Consider the following 13,433-nt stretch of genomic DNA (forward strand, 5'->3'; position numbering starts at 1 on the left):
GAGGAGGTACTCCAGCTGCCAGAACATTTCCCTGCAGCATGTGGAGAGGATCACACCAGAGCAGATATCCACACTGCAGTCCATGGAGGGCCCCATGCCAGAGCAGTTGGATATTTCCTGAAGGAATTGTGATCCGTGGATAGCCCATGCTGGAGCAAATTTTTCTTGAAGGACTGCAGGCCATGGAAGGATTCACAGAGCAGGAGAAAAGCATGAGGAGAAAGGAGAAGCAGAGAGGAACTTTTATGAAGTGACTGCAGCCACCTGCTCCCCATCACCCCCTGTGCCATTCAGGGTGGCAGGAGGAGAAGGCAGAGGACTCTGGAATGAAGGAGTGAAGTTGAGTCTGGAAGAAGAGGATGAGGAAGAGATGAGGTCATGTTTTAATTTTTATCTTTGTTTCTCACTACAAAAGCCTATTTTAATTGAAAATGAATTAAAACGGTTTCCCCTAAGTCGAGCCTATTTTGCCTGTGATGGTCACTGGTAAGCAGTCTCCCCGTCTATCTCAACCCACAAACCTCTTTAGCAATTTTTTCTCCCCTGTCCTGTTAAGGAGAAGGAGTGAGAGAGAGAGACAGTCTGGGTAAGTGTCTGGCAGCTGGCCAAGTTTAACCCACCACAGCCGTTTATGAGTTTCTCCACCTCGTAGTGGACCACAGTATGCATTGTCATTCTTCTTTGAAAATACAGAAAGACATAGGTTACATATTTCTGTCACTTCATTATTTTTAGTTTAAAATCATTGGCATCTCTATCTAATACTGCATCACTGCTTCCTAATATATTTAAGTAACTCCTCTTCATTACCCTTTGCCTTTCTGCTCAGATATTTCCCTGATCTGTTTAGCTTATCAGTTTCCTGCAGTTCATCTCTCCTGGAAAGTAAACACAGTTCTTTCAGACTGAGCCTTCATATACAGAATACTCTATGCCAAGAGTGCTCACCCAGCAGGTCCAACAGGATTAGTCAGTCACACTTATTCCTCATTAGTTATTTTAATGACCCACAGTCATCTTAAATCCAATTATAGTTACTTCTAAATATAGGAATATATATATTTGGTGGATAATTAGAGACAAGTCTCTATCCGTGACATGTCTTACTTAAAGTCTTCCAGCTCTCCAATCAGAAGCCTGACAAGTTTCAGTTTCTTTAGCCTGTGGTTCATCTTTTCAGCTGTAATTGCCTGAACTCTCATGAGTGAATGTTCTCTGAACTGCTAAGATTTCCCTTGATCTTTTACCCTGAAACTTTGGCAAAGCAAGCTTTACAACTTGACTGGAGCCCTGCAGCAGGCCTTCACAAGGCAATAGCTGCTATTTTTAACTGCTTCTTGTTTATTAGTTTATCTAAAGTACCTGTTGTTTCAGGGGAAAAGAAGCTGGCTAGTATCAAGCTAGCCTGCAGTGAAAGATGAACTAGTGGTGAAAGCATATCCGTGTTTATATATAATATTCATAAATTCATAAGGAATAGTTTCAATTCAGGGGAGCAAGCATGCAGAGATATCTGACCTTAAGTTGTCTGAACCATTACAGATACTCAGAAAGTTTTTTAAAGTATAACTCCTCTTTTTAAACTAGAACTCCTGTTCTCTGATATAGCAAGTAGGCTTTTCTAATTTTTAGTGATTTTTAATACATTGATTCATCTGCCTCCAATCCCATATTTATGGATTATTTACTTCTAAAAGTAGAATAAATAATTTCAATGTGAAGTGCCTCTTTCTAGCTATTTTAACATCCTTTATTCCTAAACAGGTTATAGTCCGTGATGCTAGCATTCCTGCCAAAAATTAACTCCATTAAGTTTTACTAATACACTCACATCAAATTTCTTACTGAATACACTGAAAATTCTCCCTCACTTTTTATTTAGGCCATAAATAGATTTATTTTTTTCTAGAAGTCTGTTACAAGCCTACCTCATTTCTGAGTTTCTATGACGGCCTTCTTTCCAAAGGAAGCAGAACATTCCTACAAATCCTCTACCATTTTTCTTGACCTTATACAACTGAATATCAATCAGCACTAATAGCCATAAGCCTACACGTAATCTATTAAACAGAGGTGTTGGTTTATTATTCACATTACTATCACTTCCAAACCCACCTATGATATTATGATCTAATATAAAGCACCTACAAGACTCCGACCCATCCCACCGATGCTTGGAGTTCTCAAACATATTAAGAAATATTAAGAAAGGTATTAATTACAAAGAATCTATTTTTCATTTAGTGACCAAGATTACAAGTAAGGTTACATTATGATAAACTCTGCAGAGGTCACCAGTGGATGACTGGCATTTCCACAAGCTTTTACGTCTATGCATTTTTTCAAATGTTTCTTGCTATATATAATGCCAAGCAGCTCAATGACAAGGTTGTACGAATTTACTTGTGTCTTGTTTTTTTGGGGTTGTTTTAAAGGTGAAGTGAAAAACAGCCATGGTATTGACCTTTCAGAGAAACACATGGTGTTTTCAAGGATTACATTTTTATGTTAATTCTTATTTGAAGCAATTGCAAAGAAAATGGAATCAAATCAGCCTCACAGCTGGCTGAAAACATAGCATTACTTGTTGTCCCTTTTGCATATATTTACACTAGGCATGTCATTTAATACTGAAATATTGATCATCCTTAAAGAGCACTATATTTATGTTGAGTCTTCTTGAATTTGACAATATATATTTGAAATTTTTCTTCTTCACAGGTTATTTTCATACAAATGTTGACCTTTGTTTTCATTCTTACAATCTCTAATCCATTTTATCTGCAAAGGAATATCTTAAATACACTTGCAGTCTAAACTTCAGCACTCTTAACTGACAGCCAGAGTCACTGCTACATCCCTCTTGTCTTCACTAGTTGAACAGGGATTAGTGAAATTCCTGTATCTAGTCATAAAGCCACATAGCACTTAGTGAATAAAAAGATGGAGATATACCATGAGTATTTCTGCTACCAAAAATGTTAACTACCTAATGTTTTCTCAAAATTAAATCTCTCCAAAATCCTTAGATGACTTTCAGAAATGTAAGACAGAGAAATAACTACATTGCAGCTGCAAAATTTCCATCTTGGCAGGGAGGGAGGATGGGGGCAAAAAGAAGCAGTCTAACACTACTATCAAACCTGTATCATGGTCTTTTAAATTCCCAGCCATGCTTCAATTAAGAATAAGAAACAAAAACTGAAATCTTAGAAGAAAGAATTTTTACCTGCTCATGCTTCCACAATACATTGATGTAAAAAATGTGAATCAAGTTTAGATGAAATATTTCAACTTTAGTTGGGCAAAAAAATTATATATAAGAACAGCAGATCCAAATTGAAAATCAAAGCTTTCAAAACATTGGGACAAAAATATTTCTTGGACACAGATGACTCCTCTAATGACCTGAAGGCTTGTATTCTGCTCTCAAAGCTCTATTAAGGTAAACTGTAAGTGTCCCACTGATAGATTACTCTGGATTTGTTGTAGGTTAAGGAGAAAAAGCCTGATCTTTATACTGCCTAATTTTGCCCTGTTTGTAGTTGAACACATTTCTATTGTTCCACCACTATTAAATTAGTAGGTTTATATTTCCATACTGCTAGACTTATTAATAACACTAAAAAAAAAAAAATCATTACTTACTTAGGGGCAATGGTGACAGTGTTTCCTTTAGGTAATGAGAAATCATCAGCATCTCTTCCTACAAGAATAGCGTTGTACATCAAAGTTTTACTGCTTGGGTTTTTCAGACGCACCTATCACAACAACAACAAAATCAGCCTATTTTTATTCGATTTTTAGAGTACAAAAGGTGTGTTCTGCAGCTAGGTTCCAAAATACAAACTAAGGATATCACAAAATAAGAAAGTACTTCAAATAACTAGGTAGATCATTTTCCTTCCTAAGGAGTATAGACTTCCCACAGACTATCCAACCTCAATTTTTCTGAGTACTCTTTTTGCAGTGTACACTGAACTCCTACACCTATTAATTTCTTATTCCTCTCTATCTTTGATCTCAGATTTGTCAGATTTGTAGATTTTTTTCTGTGCTTACAAGCATAGGGAGAAAACAGCAGCAGAAGTCAGGATCCCAAGCCTGACGAGAAAAAGAAGATACATGCTTCCATCTTCTATATTTAGTAGCCAAATGACATGAAACCCATTCATTCTTTGTTGTAGTATAGACATAATATAAACACATATATACATATAGTGTCTTAACCTTGTACTGATACAAATCTAAATTCAATGGTTTCAGTACCTGTTTAACAACAGTTGCATGGAGAGCACCTGTAAATTCTATAGTCGTCTTTGGTAAGTAGTGAGGGAGACTTTCATATAGGTAGACACACAGAATAAGCAGCATGACTGGGTTTGGATCACAGATATCAGTAGCCTAATATTGAAAATGAAAGAGAAAAAAATAACCAGATATTCAGTTAAAATTTTCCCTGAATAGTTTAGAGATACGAAGATGAAGAACAAAAAAGTTTAAGGTAATTCTTATTATACAAATATTTTCAACTTAACTTTTAATAACTGGATTAGGCCCATAGCTAAGATGAATATGAATCTTGTCAGTGCACCAAAAATTAATTCTTGAAGACCACTGCCGTGCTCTGTTAATAAACCTAGGCTAAAATGCGATACAACACTCTGAAAAAGTAAATATATATTCCAAAGAACAGAATACGACAGCCAGTCTATCTTCAAATTTTACAGAAAAGCCCTTGTTTCTCTAGTTAGTTCCTCCTGCAGGTATGGCAAAAAGCAGTTTCATGAATGTCCCTTATCAGAATACAAAATCAGCTGTAATGACATTGAACAAGGATCCACAAGATCTAAATACTTATGGATCTCCTTGGAGTATCAGAGACTGGGTATCCACTATTCTGCCTCTGCCAACAGAGCAGTTGCTTGAATCAAGAGTGTAAGAAGTTGGGCAAATATACAGTGCTCTTTCCATTGACATAATTTGCCAGTTTCTGGAAATTAGTGGCTTAAGGATTTATTGATTATTGTTAAACACACCTTTCTCATTATTTTAAATTCTTCTCTATTTCATTCTTTACATACAGAAATAAACCTGACTGTCATTAACAGTTTATTAGCAGAATTCTTTTTAATTAGAAATTGCTTATTGAGTTTTCTGCCTCTTTTGATGTAATTAAAATGCAATATTGGCTGAAATGTATTGCTTAAAACATAGGACCATAAAAAGCAGCTGAGATTTAAGTCCTGAGGCAGGAGCTCTAAGAAAGTAAAATGACACAACACTGAGCACAAGTACAAATAGCTCCACCCTCAAACAGCTTCGACTTGATGACTGATAGATCAGCAACTGACAAATATTTTTTCATCTAGCAAAAGCTTCATTTTGACATAATAATTTCATGAGGAGAAAGGGTATAATAAAGGGCAAACATTTGAAACTTTAGTGGAGTCACCTTATTCCAACACGATGTAAAAAAAGTCAGTAGCTTAAAGCAAATATTCCATGTAGAAAAATCTTTACATAGCCTATTGGCTCAGACCATGGATAGGATTGGCTCAGACCAGAAAAGGATATCACTACAAGCTGATGCCTAAATGAAAATGATTATATGGTAAGCACACATACACTTGAGTGTTTTCCCAGGCTCAAGCATGAGACTTCCTGAACCGCATATGATTTCTGTCTAATTAGAAACCTTCTTATTTTTTTTCTCCCAAGCCTATACACAGTCTCCCTTTGACTCTGTGTAAAAACTGTAAAGGCAGCCTAAGAAAACACTCTCCTTTTGAAGTTATGTTCAGTATAACCAAGAAAGCATCTGGGAGAAAAGTTGGAGAAATAAGCTGTTTTCTAAATGAACATGCTCTAAATAAATGCAGTAACACCAAGCATTTGAAGTAATGCTCACTTTCACCAGCCTATGGCATTCTAGCCCTACACAAAGTACAATTTTATTTTCAAAGATTCAAGAGAACACCAAGAAGTAAATAAAAAGAGCTTACTATTTTTCTTTCATTTCCTAAAACGTCATCAAAACCAGGTGCTCATCTCTTCTGCTACCAAGAATGAACCCACATTTGAAATAGAAGAGGGAAAATAAGATGCTCTTTTGTTGTCACAGATGGGTGAAAACAATTCTGCATTTCAAACCAGAAAAATCTAGAATAAACTGGATTCTAAATTCAGAAATGCAAGGAGTCAAACCAACACAGCATTTCCAATGCAGGAAAAAATATTTGTTTTCCATCCAGTCTACAAGTTGTAAGAAGTTTCCCCCCATGTTTTACAGAAAGGAGAAATTAAAGAATTCTCAGAGATGAACCCAGCAGTATTTTCTCTGGCTCCTTCAGCCCGTGAGGTGCTGTGTTATAATGAGGTGCTCCATGTCTTGTATGTAAGAATCCTCAGTTCAGTAGGAGAAAACAAATCCAGAAAGGCGAGTGAAGCTATAATTTGTCCAAACTTGAAAGGGAAACTAAAGGCAGAGATAGTTGCCAGGGCACAGCAAGGGCCAGCTGTTCTCTCTGGAGCCAGGATCCAAAGGCAATATAACACAGCTGCAGAGTAGAGGCCAGCCAGGGCCCATCCCCCCACCCAGCCAGGAGCAGAGCAGCCAGGGGAGCACCAGGGCAGCCCCAGCCCCAGCCATCAGGCACCTCCCTGGGGACCAGGACAGGCCAAGGCCGGGATGAGGGCTGACGGGTGGGCCTGGCTTGGTGGGTCCCATGGCCAGGCAAGGTAGGACTGTGGGGAGCTGGAGACCAGCCCTGCTGCAGTGTCGCTGGGGCAGGGGCTGATGGTCCTGGGGAACTGATGTGGGGTCCTGGGCCATAGGTGGGTGGGGGGAGCCCCGAGGAGCTGGGCAGGGGCAGGCAGGGCTGGGGGTGCCCCCAGGGGCTTGACGCTAGTTAAGTCTGAAGAGCATTTAACCTGTATCATTTGATGACTCTACAATAGACATTTCAGAAAATTGTATTTTTAACAAGGCTCCATCTCTCTGGTTGCAAGGAAACCAGAAGGAGCTGTATCCCTGAATGGACTCTTAATGTCTAATGAACCTCGCTTTCTCCGTACCCTAAAGCATTATATGGCAGGGTGGGGAGAGAACAAAAGAGAGAGAATCTGAATACTGGAAAACATGGCAAGGCTTGGCTCATGGACTAAAAGCGGAGAAGGCATGCAGCCCTTTCCCAAAGGATAAACATTATTTAAGAAAAGATGACTTAGTTACGCAAAGCTTCACAGACTTATTACTGACTACAACTCAGCCCTAATTAAAATAAATGCCTGTAGTCTTGCAAATTGAATGCCTGTAGTCCTGCATTAATGTGTTCTGTGTGCTTTGTACTATAAGGAATATGAATTTTTGTTTTGTTTGGTGCAACAGGAAGGAGAAACCTACCAAGATATATTAGTTAGAACAGACAAGCCTTACCAGATTTTTACCTACATACATATTCAATTCAGCTCGCATTACATCTCACTAGATAACCTCAAAGTTTTCTTAATTTCCCTTCTGTTTTATTAAGTTAGAGACACGTAGATTCCATGGAAAAGGCAGAACTGGAGCTCCCCTGGAGGCAAATCCATTGATTCCATGGAGCACAAAGGCAGGAAGAGTTACTGACCGTTTCCTCCCTCTTTTCTTGCCCTGTGCCCATGACAAGCATTGCATCCTACTCCCAGCAGTTCTAGCACAGCTCCTTCTCTAACCTTCCAAGAGAAAGAGTACATCACTGGGCACTCATCTTAAGTTTCCCTGTCACTCTCCGTAGTTTCCTAGATAATGCTTATCCTCATAATTCTTAAGATTTATGTCATATAGTCTTCATGCACTGACGTAATCATATGCTTCATATCTTGCTTTTCTATTTATTTCCACCACCACTGTTTTTTAAAGTTAGAATTTTAGGATGCACCTACTATGCAAAGTAAAAAAGCTTCTTCCATGCAAAATCTTTTAAAACTGAGGTCTGAAAAATATTCTGATGTTTTCTATTCACTTATCTCAGTGATGGCTATTGAATGTTAACAAGTAATTGTAGGAGAAGTTATTCCAAAACAGCTGTGGTTTTACACCTCTACTGTTCATCTTTCCTACATTTTCATTTAAGATAGCAAAGATGTCAGGGTAGATTACCTGTTGAAACCTAACTTTCTTTTGCCCCCTACTTCTACTCATTTCCACTTAGATCAGAACTTATTCCCTCAGAAAACATTATTCTGTTTTATCCTGTGCTGAATTCATAAAACTGCATTTGTGACATTAATCTACTACTCTAGGAACTAATTAAAAAAAAAAAAAAAAAAAGCAGTGTACTTCATAACAACATTCAGCAGAAAATTCACATAGTCTATAAATATTATTTGCTTTAAAAAATTCTGTGTTAGCAAACAATAGCAATTAATAAAGTTTAACAGATTTAGGGCTTAAATTGTACCCATAACAAAGTTTCTCGAAATATGAAAAAGCCTCTCACATTTCTTGAAGAGTTGGGTGCTTGCTTGTTAGCTTTTTATTTGTGCTCTAATATTGCCTAGTTACAGAAAATGCTGAAGCTGACAAACTGGATAAATTATTATACTTCAAATTCTAAATATTCCAAGTTAGGACTATATCAAAACTGGACAAGAAATTCAAGGGCTGGTAGATTTATTCTATTGCAAAAACAAAGTTATTTAACTGTTATAACACCTTCAGCTCTGTGCTGTTAATTCCGTAAATAACTCTCCACGTTTTCAATCACTTGTATATTACTAAAGCCTGGTTTTTAGTATTGCTGGTACTACTGCTCAGAAAACAGTTTGTAACTGCTTAGAAATAATGCCTCTTGATTTTATGAAAATAGATTTATAACTTAATGTAAACGTTAAATGGCATTAACTGCCTCTAAGTCATTCCATGGTATTTAGAAAATGCTGGCAGTTCTGGTTTATTAGCATAGCAGTGTAGTGGATTGATACTTAGAATAGAATATATTACAAATAAATATTAATCTATCTAGCTGGGAAAGGAAAAGGAAAAAAAAAAAAAACCAAATAAAGGTGTTTTAAATCCAGAATAATCAGAGTAACTATAAGCCAGAGTTCTGACAGACAGAAAAGAGGAGAGAAAAACTTTATTAAAAGATATCAGGAAGGAGTAGATTGCTGAACCACTTCTTGTGGCAATAACACTCTCCATTTTTCTGAACATGTAATTATTAGTTGAATAATGTAATGAAGCAAACTATTCAACAAACGCAAAAATCATGCAAGAAGGCTTTCACCACTACAAAGCCTACAAGCAATGATGAAAATAGACATCCTACACAAAAGAACAGCTTCTAGCAGGACACAAATAACTGAAAAATAGAAAATGCTTGAAATCAGCGGCCACGAAACGTTACCCAGGTAACCAATTTAAACCAACAATTGCAAATGACTATTGAAAATTATGGCAAAAGTCTTAAACTAAGAGAAGGTAGTAAGAATACTATATTAAATTTCAGAAACAGAAAGCCATACTTTAAGCTTTATTAGTTATTTCCAGATTTGTAAGGCTTAAACATTGAATTTAAGAGGTAAACATATAGGAAACAATGTTGTTTGTGAACAAAAGGAGGTTCCTAAGTTTATATAGGCTTTGCTTACACTGCAGCAGCCAAATTTTCAATAAGCTAGAAGTCAATGTGAGAATAGAACAGTCAGCAAGTCTGGAAAAAAGACTAAGTAGTCATTTTGGTGTCTAAATAAAGCTTAAAAGTCTATATTTTTGTGTTTGTAATGTATACACATATGAATATCCTTTTTAAAAGACTATATCCATCCCACACATATCCAGTTTCTCTTTAGAAATAACCCAGGTGAGACCATTATCAGGTCCGAGTAATTTTCAGTTGCTCTGATGGAAATAAAAAGCACCACCAATTTTGAAACATATGTTTCCTTTTCTTTCATTTCCACAACATGTTTATGGGGTGCCCAAGAGTATAATCTAGGTGAACTTAAAAATAGATATGCCTGAACAGATTACTTGTCTGTTGCAGTTGCATGTGTTTCCATAGATCTCATCATGCCAGTGAATCATAGAATCATAGAAGAGAATCATAGAATGGTTTGGGTTGGAAGGGATCTTAAAGATCATCTGGTTCCAACCCCCTTGACATGGGCAGAGACACCTTCCTCCTAGACCAGGTTGCTCAAAGCCCCATCCAACCTGGTCTTGAGCACTTTCAGGGAGGGGGCATCCACAACTTCTCTGGGCAACCTGTTCCAGTGCCTCACCACCCTCACAGTAAAGAATTTCTTCCTTATATCTAATCTAAATCTACCCTCTTTCAGTTTAAATCCATTACCCTTGTCCTATCACTATGTGCCCTTGTAAAAAGTCCCTCTCCAGCTTTCTTGTAGGCTCCCTTTAAGTACTAAAAGGCTGCTATAAGGTCTTCTCGCAGCCTTCTCTTCTCCAGGCTGAACAACCCCGACTCCCTCAGCCTGTCTTCACAGGAGAGGTTCTCCAGCCCTCTGATCATTTTCGTGGCCCTCCTCTGGACTTGCACCAACAGGTTGTTGTTCTTCTTGTGTTGGGAGCCCCAAATCTGAATGCAGTACTCCAGGTGGGGTCTCACAAGAGCGGAGTAGAGGGGGAGAATCACCTCCCTCAACCTGCTGGCCACACTTCTTTTGATGCAGCCCAGGATGTGATTGATCTGCTGGGCTGCAAGTGCATGTTCCTAGCTCATATTCACTTTTTCATCCATCAGTACCCCCGATTCCTTCTCCACAGGGCTGCTCTCAGTCCACTCATCGCCCAACCTGTATCCATATTTGGGATTCCCTCGACCCATGTGCAGGACGTTGCACTTGGCCTTGTTGAACTTCATGAGGTTCGCACACACCCACTTCTCTAGCCTGTCAAGGTCCCTCTGGATGGCATCCCTTCCCTCTAGAGTACGAACCACACCACTAAGCTTGGTGTTATCCACAAGCTTGCTGAAAGTGCACTCAATCCCATTGTCCATGTCCCCGACAAAGACATTAAATAACACTGGGCTCAGTACAGACCCCTGAGGGACACCACTGATCACTGGTGTCCATGTGGGCAGTGAACCATTGACTGCAACTCTTTGAGTGCGACCATCCAGTCAACTCCTTATCCACTGAGTGGTCCATCCATTAAATCCACGTTTCACCATTTCAGAGACAAGGATGTTACATGGGACAGGATCAAATGCCTTGCACAATATTACCAATAAAGCTGAATTCCAGCCAAATGTTCTTTATCTAATGCTCTGATTTATCAGGCTTGCAGATCAAAGAAAATAGTTGTTGCATCCACTTTTATATGGATGCTTAGGAGGATTCAGTCCTTTACAACTCTCTTCAAGTGTTTTTCCAGAATAGTCTAGGAAAGATACATATGAGAAGACAATGCTATTCTAACAAATAACAGTGATCTTTAATTTTTTCTCTCTTCTATTTTCTGAATTTAAGACTGCATATCAATATTAGGATTCCTATCTCAGGCAAACCAAGGTATTTGTATTTACATTATAGATTGGTGGATATACAGATAGAACTCCGTATCTGTCTATTTGCAATATCATACAAATTTTAGTCAAATAATAACTAATAATTAAGAAAGAAATCCTTTTCCTTAAAGTTACTTTTGTCAAGATGTTGCCATATTTACCAAGCTAATAGCTCCTTATTAAAGTACAGGAAACTGAAGATAAAAAAGTCTTAATCATCTTTAGAGATGATTACAATAAAAGTATGACCGAAACATTAAGTGACAGCCAGGAAATTATCTTTCTAAGTGCATACAATAATCTGTAGAGTACCTCAAGAAAAAAGTCTTACATATACTGGAAATTCTTACATATACAGGAAATTAAAAAAATTCTATGTTGCTGCCTTTCTTTCCTTTTCTCCATTGGCTGCTGACAGAATCTTCTTTCTCTCCCTCACTTCAGACTCAAGTCTTGGGGTTATCATCTACTTCCATTTCTTGCTCATATGGCCATGTTATTGCCCAGTTTCACTGCTTTCTACTCTACAACAATGCTGAATTCCTCCCTTCATTTCAACAGAACAGCCACATTCATTTTCAGCTTCTTAATGCTCTCCAACTTTACTCACAACGTCTTCTATTGTTTGTTTGAAAATATCCTCCCTTTTACTTGGTGTCAAATATAAATGTCAGTATTGTTGGCCCCAATTTTAAATCAGTCAGTAGCAAATTGAGTTGCTCTACTGGCTGTCCCCAATCACTGCATCTTCTCTCCTAATCTATCCTGGTCACGTACATTCCCTCCATATAGCTGTTATCCATCATCTTATCTTGCAATATTTTATTTTGGGCTTTCAATTGGATCTTCTTCAAATCAAAGCACTTTAGAACTTAAAAATATCAAACACAAAGGAAAACTACATAGAAAGACACCATTAATACTCCAGGGTTGAACTGTCAGTGATGATTAGAAAGTGGAAACAAAGAATTTCTTGCCCAAAGTACTCCATCTTAAGCCTGTATCTTAATCCTTAAGAGGATTTTAAAGCCTTGAACTCCGTTAGAGGTATCATTTAAACTTGCAGCTGCAGTCTTCCAGATAGTTAAACTTTATTATTATAGAATCTTAGATTTTCAAAGTAATTGAAAGTGCCATCTATTCCAGACCTAATATGTCTCTCGGCTTGCTATCACCACCATTCTTGCATTAATTAATGCAAAGCTGTCCTGAAAGTTCAGAAGCAGTGATTGCCTGATAGTCAAGAACTTTGCCAATACTGTTGGAACATTTTAGCCTGCTAAATTTAAGAGACAAGACTATCAGAAAAATCCCAAATTAGGACAGTTCAGTAACAAGATTCATGTATTTTGCTGCTTTTATTGCTGAAGAACAAGAAGCTTAAGAAATTTATACAGTAGTCTTAGAAAAGCATATATAAACTCAAATAAATCTATGTAAAAAGTAGCCTTTACCTTCTGGTTTTTTTTTTTTTTCCTTTCCAGAATATTTTGTTTGTAGAACATGCCTTAGCTAGAATTAAAATACAGACCTCAAAGATCCAAGATCTGTTCCTTTTTCTAGTGTTGACTGATTATATAGCTTTGTTTAAATTCCTAGTCTGTACAGAGATGGACTTTCCCATTTATGGAAACACTAATACCTCAAAAATACACTGAGCTAATAATATCATAGTATTGTAGACATTGTAGTCTTAAAACACACTAAGTGCATTAAGGAGAATGTCCTGGAGTTCTACTTCCACCTCTAATGTGTTTAACTCCTTTTGCACATCCAGCATCCAGCCTCTGCCTTCATGTGCTGAACAGCCTGTTTTTCTTATTAAATGCTGAGGCAAAATAAGGCTTCATTTTGAGGATTATACCTACTATACCTTCCTGTCAGTCACAAGTATACGAAACAGTAGATTTTCTTGGT

The 13,433-nt window shown here is 37.6% G+C and overlaps 1 protein-coding gene across 1 annotated transcript in view; it reads right to left on the reverse strand.

Annotated features, from left to right (window-relative positions):
• CFAP47 (cilia and flagella associated protein 47) overlaps positions 1-13,433 on the reverse strand; it is a gene marked incomplete at both ends in the record, with an annotated part of 347,065 nt that overhangs the window by 228,555 nt on the left and 105,077 nt on the right. Inside the window, 2 exons of the mRNA XM_082336357.1 lie at positions 3,649-3,761; positions 4,270-4,404. Of these exons, the coding sequence (XP_082192483.1) occupies positions 3,649-3,761; positions 4,270-4,404 (248 nt within the window). The remainder of the gene's footprint in view (positions 1-3,648; positions 3,762-4,269; positions 4,405-13,433) is intronic.

The sequence above is a fragment of the Platalea leucorodia genome (genome assembly GCF_965183815.1).
Source record: "Platalea leucorodia genome assembly, chromosome: 2".
NCBI lineage: Eukaryota > Metazoa > Chordata > Aves > Pelecaniformes > Threskiornithidae > Platalea > Platalea leucorodia.